Raw genomic sequence first — 18524 nt, forward strand, 5'->3', positions numbered from 1 at the left:
GGCGATCTATGCACAGATATGAATTCAGCAGCCAACATGCCTCGAACCTTGGCATTCAGTGAGAACTGGGGTTTGAAGCTGCCAAGGTTCATTTCATTGAGTCAGGTTTGTACTGTTTCTGGATTGTTATCCTTGGCAAATAAAACACATTTTGTCTTGGTTGTGTTGAGATTCCGATAGGTGCTGCTCATCCAGGTCTGGATGATGTGCAAGCAGTATTTGAGGCACTGAATGTCTGAAGCAGAGGAGACTTTCAAGCAGAGTTGTGTACCATTGGCATATCGGTGAATCTTGATGCTGTTATATCTGAGTTGAGCGTCAAGTAGCTCCACGTAGAGGTCGAAGATGACAGGAGACGCTATGGAACCGTGGGGCACTCCACTGGTGACAAAGATCTTTTGGGACAAGGAGGCAACCCAATTAACAAACTGGTGGCCGTTGGAAAGGTAGGAGAAGAGCTAGTGCAGGATATCGTCAGTGAATCCCATATGAGACTCCACAGTGGATATGAAGTGGGATGGGTGACTGTGTCAAAGGAAGATGAAAGGTCCAGCAATATCAGGAGGAGGGGGTCCTCTTCATCTGTGGTCAGGAGGGCATCACCTATGACAAGAACAACAGCAGACTCTGTGATGCTGCGTGATGTGAAGCCAGACAGGTAGCTGTGCAGAATATGGTTGGCAGTAACGTGACCATGTAGCTGAACACAGACTGCTATTTCAATGATCTTGCTAACAATTGTTAGCTGAGTGATGGGCTGGTAGTTGCGGAGGGCAACAGTGTAGAGTATCGTTTTTTTAGGAGTGGGGGGATTTGGCCTGTTTTTATAGGTTCAGGGAAAATGCAATGAGTGAGAGAAGCATTTCAATTGTGAGTGGAGTTAGAAAACATCTCCACAGAGAGCTTTGATGAAGAAGGAGGACACATTTTTATAAGAAGTGGCTTTGAGGGAGTTAAGCAGGTCAGTAATATCTGCAAGAGCTATGGCTTTGAAGGATTACCATTGCAATATTATACAATAAAGGATGGGCGTAAGAGATGAACAAAGCTTAGTCACGTTGATGTGCTGTTGAATCTACTGTATTTTTTCACTGAAGAAGAGACTGATGGCATTTCACTGCTCCTGGGCTGCCAAAGAAATAGACAACAATGAGTACACATATACAGCTGAGCAAAAGTGCAGAGAAACCCTTGAGCACAATGTGAGACACGCTTGGCTTTCTGAACTCAGTGAAAACTGGACATTGTCTTTTCGTAAAATAAATGCCCTGCAAGTGAAACCTTTCTTCTGGTGTATGAACTGTCCTCCTGAAATCATCTTGGATCTACATCTGGAGCAGCCCCCCGAAGCTTTCCTGGACGTGGATGTGCTCCTGCAACTTTTGCAATCACATCAGAGACAATGCCGAGCAATGCTTTGTCGCTACTGCAGGATGCTTCTGATGATGGATCATCATCACCAGTATCACCCTTTGATGAGCTTCCTGAAGAGTGTCTTGCATCACTGTTGTCATTTGAGACTCCTAACGAGGAACTTTCATCATTAAGTGCCTTAGACCTACAACCACTTCCTGGTCCATCCACTTCACGAACCAACAACAACATGCACACATGTGCAGTCTTTCTCCATGATCACACCTATGCTGCGTGTGAATCCGATGTAATTGAAATATCCTCAGACGATGACTAAGAGTTACCTATGATTCGACAAGAACATGTACAGGATAGTGTATCTACTACGTAGACTGTGAAGAAGAAACATTTCAACACACTATTGCTCTTTTTTTTTTTTTTAAAGCTGCAATTTTTTTTTTAATTTTGCAAATTCAGTTTCAGGCCAGATTTGCTTAGTCGCCAAATCACATCTCTCTTAGCACACATCATGGGATAATATGCTTCTATAGTAATGTCTTTTATGATATCCTTAATATAATGTAATGTTTTGAATAGTTCTTCTTATCGCTAAGCACATGCAAGTTTTGAGATAACGTATTCATGTCAAGCTTACCGCATTATTTTAGGATATGTTAAGTTATTATGAAGTTTTACATATATTCATTTTATGCATTATATTTGTGCTGAATTTTATGACATTGTCTGAGATATAGAGTTTTATATCTTCCTTTAGTGAGATCATGGACTTTTCCATAAAGTCAAATAAAATCCTTAGACATATATACACCGCAAATAAGCAATATTCATACATACAAGCTGGAGATGACGCTAAGATCCTAAAGCCGGATTCCATTTTGAGCAGGCCAAGACTCCACTTTCTGCCTGGTCATCAACATGTTTACCCTTTTACGTAGATGCCATCTGTGCTCATCTTTCCAAGAACCTGTGAAGGTGTCAACTCATCTATACAGTGAAATAGATAAGACACCTAATACAAAATCAGTCTGGGACACACATCTTGTTATCTGTATTTGAAGGTAAGCTAACAGCAATAACATAAACAATATTGTCGGCATTGACACGCATTTGCCATATTTGTTTATACTAATGCATCTAAGACTAGCATATTGATGCACACAGGTTAGCAGAAATTCCTCAAAAATGTCCTATATCAGATAAGATCAGTGATCAACACTATAAAAATGCCCAAGTAGACAGAGGTAGCCTTCACCCCAGATTATCGTACAAGATACTACCAGGAGATCCTGACAGAGGCTGCCGGATTATCATACTGCTGCAGCATGCCATCCTACGCAACGCAGAGAGATAGAACCGAGTCAAGTCCACGAGGAGAAGAGCAGAGCCCAGCTGATGATTATTGATATGGCACACAGAAGTAGGCTTCAGGAGGTTAGGTTGCCAGGTGATGTTTCCACTGGGATAGAAATGTTCATATTATTGTCACTGTTAGCAACATGTGCTAGTGCAGCTTTAATAATATCCTGTCTGGTTATTTCACATGTGCTAAGCAACAGGATGAGGCTGTTGAAATAAAACACTTTTAAGCAGTCTCTTTCTCTTAATGCAGGGCTTGTGCATGATATTACGGAGCACAAAATGGGGTTTGAATTACCACTGCATCCCTGAACCCTTTTTAGGGGCTGGAAATAGCTGAGAAAGCACAGACACCACATCAACAATGTATTAAGTGGGATTGAGTGGGACAATATTTTTTTTTCACATTCATGCATTGGTGTGCTGAACTAAGTTCAAGCATCCTTGGGTGTGAAAGCAAACCTTGTGGAGTTAAGCCGTAGTCTTAGTTTAAGCAACACATCCACTTTCCCAAACTGGTCTCCAATGAAACTCACAAGTCCCTCTCTGTCCTGTGTTCTTGGGAGCCATCTATCTAAGCACAGATCTATCAACTGATCCAAGGATAGGGTGTCATGATCTACCATTACTAACCTTGTACCTGCCATAAAAATATGCAGATTTTAATATCTACAAGTTGGACTTATTGGGGGTCCTCCACCAGCAGGGCAAACATGTCACACTCTGCAGTCCTCCATTTCTGCTGAACCCCCACACTGGGGGTCGCGCTGCTCTTGCTCCTCCTGGACAGTCACTCATACTGCAGGGACAGCAGGTTTCTTACCTCTCTCAGCAGGCGTGCCAGGTTCCAGGCACTCCGGGATAGTTAATCAGTTATTTCAGCAAGGGGTGGACATAGAAGATGTCCCATCACTTCTGAAAAGCTGGCTGTCAGGTAGACACCAGCTCTGACTGCACAACAGTACTCTACAGAGCATGTCCTTCCTTAGTCAAAGAGAACTTGGAACTGGAACCAAACGTGGGCCAGTGGGTCCCACTTTTATAAAGTCGAAGCAGACAGGAGATGTGGGTCCACTGTCACCACTTTCAGAACTGGTTTGAGTTGGTTTTTCTTTCAAGTGTCCTCTTCAGCCTGTTCTCCAAACACAGCCTTTGAGTAGAGTGATGCTCCTCACGATAGGATTGTCTCCAGTCTGAATCATCCATAACAGAGGCACAAAGAGCTGTGAGCTTTCTGCATCTGGCAATCATCAGCCATAATGAAGAATAATCAGGGGAAAGAAAATGCTGGCCTCACCTCAGAGGTCCATTCATATTGACCAACAGAGATTAATATCCCACTCTTCACCTTCACCAACTATAACAGTGCTACAGGAAGACTACTCAGCAGCTCCTCTCACCAAAAGGCCTATGTTAGAATTGGGGATCTCTGGTTGGCACAGGTAGGTACTTGTGACAAGCAGGGACCCTCTCCTCTAGTCAGGGTAAGGGGTTACACTCCTAAAATAACCCCTGCTCACCCTCTAGGTAGCTTGGCGCGAGCAGACAAGGCTTATCTCAGAGCGTTATAGGTTAAGCATTTGTGACCATATACAGTAACTCAGTGACAACACCACAAATGGACACCACAGTACATTTATATAAAAAATAGTGATCTTTTATATAAAGGCTTAGCACAAGACCAAATAACGACAAAAATGACATACACAGTTCAAGAATATGATTTTAGAAAGAGTTCTTAGGTTAGCGACAAAATCATTCACCTTAGCGTCCGTTTTAACCCACAGTACCTTATGATGCGATAAAAAGTTCCTAGCGGCACTCCAGCGTTGAAAATCAAGGTGTAGTTTATCCCGGAGAAATTTACTTGCTAAGGCACAATGCGACAAAATTCGGCCCGCTAACGAGCGGGGCGACAATTTCACCAGCGGTTATCTTGGTTGGGTCGGCGCCAATTTTCGCAGCGATAAAATTACTCACGCTAACGATCGGTGCGATGATCTTGGCTTGTTCTGCGACGATTTCACACAGCAGCGGCAGGCTCTGCGACGAAGTTCGAAGCGATAGAATTCTTCCCGCTAACAGGCGGAGCGGGGATCTTGAGCTGGTAGCGATCAAATTCGGTCCGCTAACGAGCGGGGCGACAATTTTCCCAGCCCTGATCGGGCTCAGCGGCAGCAGGCTCTGCGACGTTTTCTCAGCGATAAAATTCTGCACGCTAACGAGCGGTGCAACGATTTTCCCAGAGCTGATCGGGCTCAGCGGCAGCAGGCTCTGCGACGATGTTCGCAGCGATAGAATTCTGCCCGCTAACAGGCGGAGCGGGGATCTTGGGCTGGTAGCGATCAAATTCGGTCCGCTAACGAGCGGGGCGTCAATTTTCCCAGCGCTGATCGGGCTCAGCGGAAGCAGGCTCTGCGACGTTTTCTCAGCGATAAAATTCTGCACGCTAACGAGCGGTGCGACTGAAATTTTATCGCTATGCCGGCTGTGCGTGAAAAAGTGTAGATCTTTGAGTTCTTTCTTCTTAGCCAGCTTCCCAACAGCAGGCACAGCTACCAGAGGCCCCAAAACTGGTTCCAGCACTCTAGGAGGGGCAGAACTTACACAGCAGAGTTCAGGGGGAAGCTGGGGGTGAAGTCCTTTTGTTCCTGGGACTTCTTAACAGGAGGCCAGCTCTACTCAGGCCCTTGGAGATCTTTTTAAGCACAAGTTGAAATAAAGTCTTTTGTAGTCTTTCTCCTCTCCTTCAGCAGCAAGGCAACCACTGCAGGCCAATCCCCCAGGTCAGGGACAGTACTCCTCCTTACAGCTTTCCCAGTTCCTTCTCCTCAGGCAGAGGTTCTTCTTGTCAAGCAGGATCTAATTTCTTGGGAGCAGGGTCTCAATACTTATACCCCTAATTCCTTTGTTCCTCTGGGGTAGAAGGGCCTTTGCCCAGTCCAAACCAGTTCCTGAGCACTTTGTTGACATGACTCTGACTTTCTATTCAGGGTGCAGGGCAGAGACATCAGCCGCTCCTCAGGTGGTGGAGCCAGCATTGTGGTGGCAGAGCACAGCCCTATTCAGAGCTCAGGTGCACTCCTCCCACCCATCTGGATGTCAATCTCTCTATTCACCACCAGGCTGCCCAAGCCTGTCTCCTAGAATTCCCCAGCCCTGTCACTCACAGAAACCAGACAGCAGATACACATCCTAGCAGAGGCGGGCTGAAATGGTTAGGCAAGCAAATACCAGCTTTCTAAAAGTGGCATTTGCAAACACAGAATATTAAAATAAACTTTACTAAAACATGTATTTTATTATTCTGAGTTCAGGCATACTAAACTCGAATTTCTACCATGTTCCCTGGGCCTGTTAGGATCATAGAATGTAACAATTCTAACAGCCCATTCTGGCCTATGGAGAGCAGGTAGCCTTTCAATGGTGAAAAACGAAAATGGCTGTCATTCACTATTAGGACATGCCACACACATCAGGGCTTGTCCTACCTTATGCTTACAATGCACCCTGCCCTTGGGCCTACCATAGGGGAGACTAATATGAAGTTAAGTGAAGGTTTAGGGACTGGCAAGTGGGGGCACTTGCCCAGTCAACATGACAGTACCAGACTGCATGCAGGTTCTGCAATGGCAGACCTTAGACACATTTTACTAGGCCGCTTCTGTGGGTGGCACAACCAGTGCTGCAAGCCCACCAGCAGCATTTGTATTTACAAGCCCTGGCACTCCTGGTGCACTTTACTGGGGTCTGACAGTAAACCAAATAAGCCAATCATGGAATCCAACCAACCTATACATTTTATATAGGGAGCACTTGCACTGTGGCACAGGTTGGCAGTGGCACAGTGCTCTGAGCAGCTAACACCAGCAAAACACATGAGGCACAGCGACAAAAAGCGGAAGGGAGACTCACGCCAAGGTGCCAGGTCTAACAGCCTAATACAATTTCTAAATGACTACTGTCTTCTCTGTTCCCACTTCACTAAGTCTTCTGCCTCCAGCTTCAAGAATGTCAGCAACACACTAAAATATCTGGGAAAACCACCTCACCTCCATCTAGTGCAAAATGCCAGGGTAATCCAAAATGGATTGCACAGACTTCCATTACTCTGATTCATCCTGGCACACCATGCATATACCAGGTAGGCCTCCCCTCCAGTAACACAGATAAAAAGATCTGGCCACAGCTATAGATTCACAAACCACTGTATACTGTCACCACTGCTCCATATGCTAATCTTATGAAACGGACAATAGTTGACTGTCAGTACAATGAGGGTTAGCTTAGTGCATCAATCCAGATCACAGGAAAAACACAGGGCCTTACTTATGTCAAGGGACAGATCTAAGCCTCTGCGCACACACACTGAGTCTAGGTTCAAAATAAAAAAAACAGGATGCCATAAACACGCAGGCTGGCACTCAGGGCAGGGAAACACGTCTCTACATCACGCAAAGGAATGGGCCTAACCCAACAACCCCACCTTCGTTTTAAAGATTGTATCCTACCACCTGTTCACTAGATTCCCTTAACTCTTGAACCTAAAATACCCTTTCCTTTGTCTTGGAGTTAGACTTAAGTTAAGTAGTTCTGCTGAACTCCAAATGGTATGAATTTCTGGGTGATACAGCACTGATAGGGCCTGAAGAACATTTCACAAATTGGAACCAGAGTGCATGAGGGGAGATGGACAATGGGAATCTGTATGATGATAAGCCCTGCAGGAGTGGGCATACCCTGTTAAAAAGGCTTAGTTTTATTTTATTTTACAGAAATGCAAAGAAAATACAAAATTATGGAAACTTAAAATGAGTATACCAAATTCAGCCTGAAAAACCATGTCTGAATAGGGGATACCATGCTATCATGTTTTTTTAGTGCAAGATTAAATGTGTCACCATCCCATTGCTGTATATTCAATTACTCTAACATTTCCAACAGCCACTCGTGAAGAAAAATCATATTTTTTTCATGTTTCACCTTACTTATCTTATACACTTCAATATAGCTACTTCAATTTCAACCACTGTTGGGCTTTTTATCCAGCCAGTGCTTGTGCTAGATATAGAGACTCTGACAATTAACAATTACTGTACAGCAAATATTGCTCCGTGGTATTCCTCCATATATACTTCTGTTTCTATCAGAATACCTGCCCCTGGTAAGATAAACTGACTGTTTAACAAACACTTACATTCCCTATAGACTAGATCCAATCACCCACTCAAAGCTTAATACTTTGGAACAGAGGCACTACCTCTCATTCTCACAACGGGGGCACCAAACATCACTTCTGCATTCTCACATATATATTGTGTGGTGATCTACCATCAATATTTGAATGAGATGCGATGCATTTGCAAATTGTTTTGTCAACGGTTCCAACAAAAGTGCCCCAAGTATCTCTGGTAGTAGTATATTCTCCCATTCTTAATGAGTAGCTATTAGCGTGATTCACGATATCAAATACATTAACAAAACTGCCTCTATATCTCTCATGTGGGGATATATTATACATCTAGATCCATTTCTTTACGATGAGAGAGCAAATATTGAATCTGTAAATATTTGTGCTGACCAGAGGATAGAAATTCTACCCTTTAGTCTGTAAATGAACATAAAAATGCTAAATAATGTAGATGTCCCACCACACTATAACTTGTGTTCTACCAGTATGAGGGAGGGAAAGCTTGTTTAAAACAATGTAGATTTACATAATAATGGTTTATTTTCCATGTCTGCCTTCCCTTATGTGCAGGCTGCAGTCTACAGACATGTGTTTGAAAACGTTAGTTAACACAAAATTGTCTTCTGCTAAATAGGTGTAATAGTAAACTGTAGTCTGCTTGTTTCCGGTCCAGGGAGGCCTGGATTGGCAGTTCGGGCTGGACTGTTCCCATGAGGCACAGGGTCAAGACTGATTTGTATATTGCCAGGTCTAAACTGGGGTGGCATGGTGAGCAAAAGAACGATGGATTTAACCCAGATCTCTTGACTGGGGGGTGAATGTTTTGATTTGTTCTGCATTCCGTCCATCAATTGTGTGTCTTTTGCTTCCTCGCCCTAAGTGCGCCGGGTATGCCCAGACGTGGGTCCCGGGCTCACTGTGCGACTGGAATCAAGCTATTCTGGCTGAAGAGGGGTGAAGCCCCGAAACCAGTCCTAGGATGCTTGTTTCCGGATCAGGGAGGACCTGACTTGGCAGTTTGGGCTGGACTGTTCCCATGAGGCACAGGGTCAAGACTGATTTGCATATTGCCAGGTCAAAACTGGGGTGGTATGGTGAGCAAAATAATGATGGATTTACCCAGATCTCTTGACTGGGGTGAATCTTTTGATTTGTTCTGCATTCCGTGCATCAATTGTGTGTCTTTTACTACATACACTAGCCTGCAGATCATAGGTAGAAACACAGAGGTGGCCGGCATAGTAAGTAAACATATGCCATGCATAGACGAGCAGCCACACACAGGACAATACAGAGTCCCCCAAAAAATAAGGATATATGGAGACCCCAAAATAAACTCTGAAGTCATGTGTGGTTCTGTCTTGAAAGTAGTAGTAAGATTTTTTTTAAACATTTTTTTTTACATTGGTATGAATCACTATTGCACATACACTTTGAGTCTGGAGCAGAGACCTGCCTTCAGCTCTGCCAACAGCTGCATCCAGGTATCCAGCAATGCAGAGCATGAGGTGACCAGAAACTCACGGCCAATGGCTACAGCAGCCACATCTGCAAAAGGAAGAGAGGGGATATGTGAGTCGGAGGAAGCAGAACCAGAGGTGAAACTACAATACATTCTGGTGACAAAGCCCAGCTGAACATTTTGGACGTGGTAGCTCTCTGAGATTCTGCGGTGTGGCAATAGGTAGGCTGAAGCGGTTTGCATAAATGGCTACATTCTTCCTTGCATAATGTCCACCCTTCAAGGTCAGAATGTCAGATGGCCAAGAATACTCATGCCACCTTCGTTACTTAAAATAAATCCTCACATAGAAGGCACGCTAACATACTCGCCGGACATTAGGATACAACTCAATATTGGAGACTTTTGGATATTCTGAAATCTAAAAGAGTCCATGGTCTTTCTGTAATAAATAAAGAACAATCTTCACACAACTTCTGAACCTATCTGGGGCTGTCGTCAGGGAAATCCTTTAAATGATTATTCATCCAAACCTAACTTTCAGTTCTTAGAATTCCTAGTGAGTGCTAACTACGAGTGCAGATGGTGCTGGTGGAGGTAGCAGGATGATGTGACAGAGAAGAGGCTATGAGGTCCTTTCAAAAGACATACAATAAGAAAGCCATTTAAGAGTGGGATCAGGTCTAAGGCGCCTGTCCTATGAGCACTGGCACAAACAACTGGAAGGCCCAGGACTAATACGAAGCACGCTGTGGTGAAGTCAAAGGTCAGAAATGGGAGAACAGCTCAGGCATTGTGCGGCTGGTTTGCCTGGCGAGATGTATCTGGAAAGCAGAGGACCCTGCTGCGTCAATGCCACACATGAAAAGTCCCTGATCGCCTTGTACTAGCAGTAACTCACTCTGCTGTGGTCATAGACGACAAAGGTGAGATTAGACCAGTCTAGCATAAGGTTTACTCTGTCCTCAGCCTGGGCTCATCTTCCCTTCTCTGGTGCCGCATTCTTATTCCTGGTTTCCCGCTGGTGTCTGGGAACACACAATGGTCGTAAGAGCGGTGGGAAACTGATCTCCATTCGTGAGACACATCCCTTTCACAACCCTAGTCCCATAGGGCACTCTCTTGAAGACGGAATTTTTCATACAAGGAAACTAATGCTGCATACATGTAACATAATGCTATTGTTTTCATTATATTCATATTTTAAATTTCAGCTCTGTATTTCCAACATAGTATGCACCACCGCTCACAGTTCATGGATCATCCTGTTGCCCAATTTTGCTTTGTGGCACAAAAGTCACATATTACATTTTATTATTCAAAATCTTGTCAAGTGTAGTCATTTGTCAAACTGCACACTTGAATCTGTGCCACTGACTTGGCTTTATAGCATCTTACATTTTACCTGGCTCAATTGAAATGTTCACAATTGTGTGCAGAAAGTGCCCTGTGTGAATCCAGGGTAAGAGGATGGAGACTCCGCTGGGGTCAAGGAACCTCTTCCTGCCTTCGTTATCGGCTTCCTCTTACAGAAACCAGCAAAGAACAACTGGGCATGTGTGTGCGCCACATGTGCACACTTACCTTTTTTGGGGGTGTATCAGGGTGGCCTTCTGGCCTCCTATCACCCTTGTAATTGCGATTACCAATTTGGTAATCGCAAATTGCGAATGTCTTCCCATTCATTCCTATGGGCCTCTAGGCCCATAGGAATGAATGGGAAGGAATTCCTTAACAGCGAATCGCAATTTGCGATTCGCTAGTAAGGAATTTGTAGGAATCGCAAATTTTTTTGCAGAACCTACATACATTGCATTTTGCAATTCAATAATAGCGACCCGGTAAAATTTGCTATTATAGACTCGCAAAATGCAATGCTGATACATCTGGCCGAATGCTACTTACCCAGTAAGCATCTGTTCTTGGCATGTAGAGCTGTAGATTCACATGCTTTGCATACTCCTGCCATCAAGTGTTGGGACCGAGTGTCTGCAAGTTGTTTTTCTCGAGGAAGTGTTTCCAGTCTCGAGGTAGGTGACTCCTCCTTTCGGTGATAGCGAGCATGGGCATCGACTCCATTGTTAGACTGTTTTCTCGCAGAGGGTGAGAATGGACTTAGTAAGTGTACAATGGAGATGTCCAGCTTATGTATGTAAAGTAAGAAAACTGCAATAGGTATAGATACCCGGAGAGGCGGGTGGGCAAATGTGAATCTACAGCTCCAAATGCCAAGAACAGATGCTTACTGAGTAAGTAACATTATCCGCTCGAGGCATGGGAGCTGTAGATCACATATGTTGCATAGAGCATACAGCAGTATACTCCCAAAGCGGTGGCTAACCTGTAGCTGCTGCAAGTGTTTTAAGTACTGCCTGGCGTACATTAGCTTGTTGCCTTGCTAACACATCTACACAATGGTGCTTGGTGAATGTGTGCGGTGCAGACCATGTTGCTGCCTTACAAATGTCAGCATGGGGAATATTCCCTAAGAAGGCCATAGTAGCCCCTATTTTGCGGGTGGAATGCACTCTAGGGGGTATTGTCAAGGTTCGTTTCGCTTTCACATAACACTTCTGGATACATTTCATGACCATACTTGCAATGCCTGATTTAGATATGGGATTGCCTTTGTGTAGTGGCGAAAAAGGAACAAAAAGCTGTATAGTCTTACGAAAATCTTTTTGTTCTCTCCACATAATATAGTAGAGCTCTTCAAAAATCTAGTGTGTGGAGAGCACGTTCTGCTACAGAATCAGGTTGAGGAAAGAACACGGGTAACTCAACTGATTGATTGATATAAAAAGCAGAAACCACTTTCGGAAGAAATTTAGAATTGGTTCGAAGAACCACTTAGTCTTTGTGAAGTTGAAAGAAAGGCTCTTGTATAGTTAGTGCCTGGAGTTCACCAACTCTCCTTAGGGAAGTGATTGCAATAAGAAAAGCAACCTTTCAAGAGAGAAATTGTAGTTGACACCTGTGCATTGGTTCAAATGTGACTGAGGAGACTGGAGTTGAGATGCAGCTTTTGGTGTGGAACTACTGAGAGCTCTAGCAGGGTGGTGAACCAAGGTTGACATGCCCGTGTTGGAGCTATGAGAATCAGTTTGAGCTTACGAACTCCAAAGACACAGAATTGATGGACGGAATGCTGAACAAATCAAAACATTCACCCCCAGTCAAGAGATCTGGGTTAAATCCATCATTCTTTTGCTCACCATGCCTCCCCAGTTTAGATCTGGCCATATGCAAATCAGCCTTGACCCTGTGCCTCATGCGAACAGTCCAGCCCGAACTGCCAAGCCAGGTCCTCCCTGGACCGGAAAAAAGCATCCTAGGACCGGTTTCAGGCTTTCACCCCTCATCAGCCAGGATAGCTTGATTCCAGTGGCATCAACTGTTGTTTGTGTATTTGTCACCCAGAGTGGGAAAGGTATGCCCACACGTGGGTCACGTGCTCTCCATGCCACAGGAATCAAGCTAGCCTGGATGAAGAGGGGCGAAACCCCAAAACCGGTCCTAGGAAGCTTGTTTCCAGTCCAGGGAGGACCTGAGTCGGCAGTTCGGGCTGAACTGTTCCCATGAAGCACAGGGTCAAGACTGATTTGCATATGGCTGGGTTCAAATTGGAATGGCATGGTGAGCAAAAAAACAATGGATTTACGGCTAGATCTCTGTACTGGGGTGAATGTATGACATTGTTCTGCATTCTGTCCAGCAACTGTTTGTGCATTTGTCACCCCGTGTGGGAAGGGTATGCCCAGAGGTGGGTCCCGTGCTCTCCATGCCACTGGAATCAAGCTATCCTGGCTGAAGAGGGGTGAAACTCCAAAACCGGTCCTAGGATGCTTGTTTCCAGTCCAGGAAGGACCAGGCTTGGCAGTTTGGGCTGAACTGTTCCCATGAGGCACAAGGTCAAGGCTGATCTGCATATGGCTGGGTTCAAACTGGAATGGCATGGTGAGCACAAAAACGATGGATTTAGGCCCAGATCTCTGTACTGGGGTGAATGTATGACATTGTTCTGTATTCTGTCCATCAACTGTTGTTTGTGCATTTGTCACCCCGAGTGGGAAGGGTATGCCCAGACGTGGGTCCCGTGCTCTCCATGCCACTGGAATCAAACTATCCTGGCTGAAGAGGGGTTAAACCCCGAAGCCGGTCCTAGGATGCTTGTTTCCTGTCCAGGGAGGACCTGGCTTGGCAGTTCGGGCTGAACTGTTCCCATGAGGCACAGGGTCAAGACTGATTTGCATATGGCTGGGTTCAAACTGGAATGGCATGGTGAGTAAAAAAAACGATGGATTTAGGCACAGATCTCTGTACAGGGGTGAATGTATGACATTGTTCTGCATTGTGTCCATCAACTGTTGTTTGTGCATTTGTCACCCCGAGTGGGAAGGGTATGCCCAGACGTGGGTCCCATGCTCTCCATGCCACAGGAATCTAGCTATCCTCGCTGAAGAGGGGTGAAACCTCAAAACCATCCCTAGGATGCTTATTTCCAGTCCAGGGAGGACCTGGCTTGGCAGTTCGGGCTGAACTGTTCCCATGAGGCACAGGGTCAAGACTGATTTGCATATGGCTGGGTTCAAACTGGAATGGCATGGTGAGCAAAAAAACGAACAATGGATTTAGGCCCAGATCTATGTACTGGGGTGAATGTATGACATTGTTCTGCATTCTGTCCATCAACTGTTTGTGCATTTGTCACCCGAGTGGAAAGGGTTTGCCCAGACGTGGGTCCCGTGCTCTCCATGCCACTGGAATCAAGCTATCCTGGCTGAAGAGGGGTGAAACCAGTCCTAGGATGCCTGTTTGCAGTCCAGGGATGACCAGGCTTGGCAGTTCGGGCTGAACTGTTCCCATGAGGCACAGGGTCAAGACTGATTTGCATATGGCTGGGTTCAAACTGGAATGGCATGGTGAGCAAAAAAACGATGGATTTAGGCACAGATCTCTGTACTGGGGTGAATGTATGACATTGTTCTGCATTCTGTCCATCAACTTTTGTTTGTGCATTTGTCACCCCGAGTGGGAAGGGTATGCCCAGACATGGGTCCCGTGCTCTCCATGCAACTGGAATCAAGCTATCCTGGCTGGAGAGGGGTGAAACCCCAAAACCAGTCCTAGGATGCTTGTTTCCAGTCCAGGGAGGACCTGGCTTGGCAGTTCGGGCTGGACTGTTCCCATGAGGCACAGGGTCAAGACTGATTTGCATATGGCTGGGTTCAAATTGGAATGGCATGGGGATCATCAGAGGGCCATCAGTGAGCAAGATTAGAGAAGCAAATAGGGGGACAGGCTCAAGGAACCCGGCTCTAGTTGGAATGCAGGCAACATTTTCCCCACTTTGTAATCCACTTGAAGCATTTGGGTTCGTTACTGTTATTGTTTGTTGGTAATTATTGGAATGTCGCAAGCTTGGGGGAGGCGGGCGGTATTGGGGTCAACTATGCCCAGTTGGGCTAGGCATAGCATGGGTGGGGGTGGGGTTGGGAGGATGATGAATATTCAAACTCAGAGGGTATTTACTAGTGAACTAATGCTAGCAGAGCACAACGTTACTGAGAGTGCCATTATAAATATCTATGTAAACTACGTCGCATTAATAATCCATCCAAGATAACCAGGATGATTAAGCTTTGGACATGGAACGTCCGAGGCTTAAATGATTATCGGAAGCTTCAAAAAGTAGCAGCCTCCCTGAAAAGACATCATGTAGACATTGCTATGATTCAAGAAACGCACTTAGCCCATCAAAATAAGATGCTATCCTCGAAGAGACCGCAGGGCCAATTTCGAGCAGCAGGCTTCACATCACATGCAAGAGGCGTACTTACATGGATTAACCCCAAATCAGGCTTAGCCTTACTGTCATAAACTGTAATATGCAGGGACTCGAAAAGACTCATACAGCTTTGAATGGGTGTTTTGTTCTTCTTTATTTAAAGTATTTATGTGCCAAAACAGTCTCTTAATGGTTTCTCTTCTTGTCTCCGTCTTCTTTTTCAGGGTCTTCTATGTCAGTCCCTTGGGCGGAGTCTTCTTGGCCAACAACCTCCCTCGGAGAGAAGAAAGGCTCAGGTAAGTGTTTTCTGGGTTTTGCTTATCAATAAGTATTCGGAGAAGGGAGTGGGGGACCACCAAAATCAGGAAAAAGAAAAGGAAACAAGCCAGCCAAAAGTGTTGGGGGGGGGGGGGTGAATGTAACCGAAAGAGAAGGCAAAATCAACAAGCATTTGCAATGCAATCGGTCTCGCCTTTGGGACCTTGTAAGTGTTTAGCCAGAGCCACTGGCACTGCAAATGTGTTTGTTATGTTATAAAAAAAAACTTAATCTAAAAGCTATTAGCGATCACCATGGCAACAATCCTATTAGTGTGAGAGTAGGTGGACTTCAGGTTAGCAACAAAAAGACATATGATGCCCGAGTTTGGTAGTTATTGTACACGTCAGGAAACCATGGTTCCACCTCAGCATTTTTGGATGAGCTCCACAGAGGGTTGATGCTAGAAGAGGCTGTCTGAGTTAAAAATATTACAACCTGCAATGTGTAAGGAGGAGCAGTCATGCACTGTTACAAAAGGGATTTGAGCCCTGAATCCAAAGCGTTCCCTGACGTAGCAAGTGCCCCTTGTGCCCTTTGGCACCCTATCCGGACCACTGGCACCTCTTGTAACAAAGCATTACAGTGCTCAATAGCTTTATATCAAGAATTGCACTTCACAAATCCAATAAAACAGCCATACATGCATACTACATTACCCGGACACCATTTTTCAGCTCACATATGAGCAGAAAGATAATGGAATGGTATTTAGCATTTAAGCTCTTTCTAAGAAATGGCATGGAGACGTTGTATTTAGGTCATACCTCTTTGTATTGGGTATGAACTCCAGTACCCAGGGGCCATTGACCCCATCTTGTGGGGGTTACTTCCCTATCAGCATGGGTTATCTATCAGATTCCACTGAGCACAATAGTGTTTCCATTTCAGATATAAGTTCCAAAGAGTGACTGAGTGTACCAACACCCACAACAAGTGATGTCTCAATTCTAGCACTATGCATAGATAAAAATGGAAACTTCTCTTGTACTGCCACGCATAAATGTGGGCATGAAGAGTCCACGTGCACACAAATGTTTGAATTGTCACTGGCTTTGCAATGAAACCTTTTCAAATAAGTCATTAAACTGAACGTGGACACAACAAACACACTCTTTGGAGAGGAAGCCCGTTAATATCTGTAACATGTACTAGGGCTGTTGTCATAGGTCACTCTGACATACACCTTGTAATATACCAGTTTCTGTACATTTGACAGCAAAGAATATATTGGTTCTGTGATTAGAGGTCATCATAAAACCCTACTTCTTTGCACTAAGCATTGCTCACGAAAACACCCATGAGGTAAACATATCAACAAGATGGCAGTGGACTGTGTTTTGAAGTTTTGACCTTTAGGTAAGGCTAACGTATAGTCAGTGCATAATAATTTCACGTTCGGCATATTTTAACATTTAGCCTGTGTTAGTATTAGCCGCACAGAAAGATTCGCAGTTTCTATGATGTAGTGCCTCCCAAAGAAATACATTGTGCCTTGCAGTGTGCACCTTGAGTCAATAATTTTGATGTTAACAGTAAGGCTCTCTATTATTTGAGAATTGTTTTAAGAGGAAAAAAAGCAAAAACTATATCCAAACTTAGAACGCTCACCATAGGAAAGAACTCAAACGTATTTAATAGGCAGAAAACATTCTAGCAGTGGTATTGCAACTTTACACTTGGAATAGGGTGGAGAGGTAGTTATCATCAACTAAAGAGTACCGCATCTGAACAGGTTAAAGTGAGCAGAAAGGGGATTTGTAGAGCTCCACTCTAGCACTTGACTCACTTCACAATGCTTCCGGTCCGAACACAATGGCAATGCCTGCTACCGGGAAGCAGTCTGTGTGCGCTTGATTCAGCGCATAGAAGCAGAGAATAAAATTAAGTGTTTTACACAAATATTAATTCGGTAGCAATGGAAATGCTAGTCGCACATCTATTTCCCCATTTTCGGTGCCCATCGGGATAGAAAATACATCCCACTACCAAGGATGTGACCAACAACAAGACCCGGAAAGGGGGCACTTGTTGTCGCTAAACGTATTCTAACTAGGTACTACCCCGGCACTCTAATGTTATTAGTCACAGTATCTATAAACGTGATGAAAGATATGACATGATTACATAGTGTTACAAACAAGAAATCTTGACTGTCCCCCAAAAAGTGAAAAGTAATACACTTTTTTTGATGAATCAGAGAAAGCAATAATGTCCCAACATGTGTTCTTCGTAATGAATCATGGAATGTAATATATATCTGATAACAAAATCTATACAATTCAAAAAAGGACCTATTCTCCTGGTTACATTGTTGTATTCAAACAGTTCCTTATGTACACGAAATTGTTGTGTTTCACTGCAAAGTTCCACCAACTGTTATAAGTAACACAATATTATGGTTACAGTACACACAATCAGTCCCTTTACAATGCGCCAATTTCCCACAAAGTAAGAGGAATCAGATGTCGAAGTTTCATCAAAACGGTGATCCAGAACAGCCGACACGTGTTTCGTTACGAGATGTTACTTTTTCAAGGCTGTGAATGTAATCATTACAAGAAAACTTTATGTTGACCGGTAAGTAAAAACAAAAACAAAGTTGTTCTCCGAATAAACATATGTTCATTATTCATTTTGTTATACAATGTGTGAAGAGAACAGAAAAGAGAAAGTATCCCAACAAGAGATTCGGTCCAAGAACGTTTGTGTATGCAATCACTCGCTAGCTCATTTATTTATCCTTATACATAACTCCAATGGTAAGGAACCAAAAGCAGGAAGATAGCCCAAAATAGCACTGCATGCCAGTAGTGAAAGAGTAAATATTAGTCATGGTGATACGAAAAAAGGATGAAGATCTATCATTAAGAATAGAAAAGTGCAACAGTCATGTTTCATCGTGCAAAATCCAATCCAAATGTCCTAGATAGACAGTAGGTGAATCCAACCTCTGTTGGCGTTACCTTTGAATATAGTTGAATTGTAAAAACGTTTACAATGTTTTCCTAGTCCCAAGGTATGTTCCTCTGACG

At 44.2% G+C, this 18524-nt stretch overlaps 1 protein-coding gene across 1 annotated transcript in view; it reads right to left on the reverse strand.

The window, feature by feature from the left end:
* The window catches only part of HSF2BP (heat shock transcription factor 2 binding protein), a 424586-nt gene that overhangs the window by 179008 nt on the left and 227054 nt on the right, over positions 1-18524 (reverse strand). Inside the window, exon 6 of the mRNA XM_085620777.1 lies at positions 9352-9469. Coding sequence (XP_085476903.1) covers positions 9352-9469 — 118 coding nt within the window. The remainder of the gene's footprint in view (positions 1-9351; positions 9470-18524) is intronic.

Source organism: Triturus cristatus, chromosome 8, assembly GCF_964204655.1.
Source record: "Triturus cristatus chromosome 8, aTriCri1.1, whole genome shotgun sequence".
In the NCBI taxonomy this organism is placed as follows: domain Eukaryota; kingdom Metazoa; phylum Chordata; class Amphibia; order Caudata; family Salamandridae; genus Triturus; species Triturus cristatus.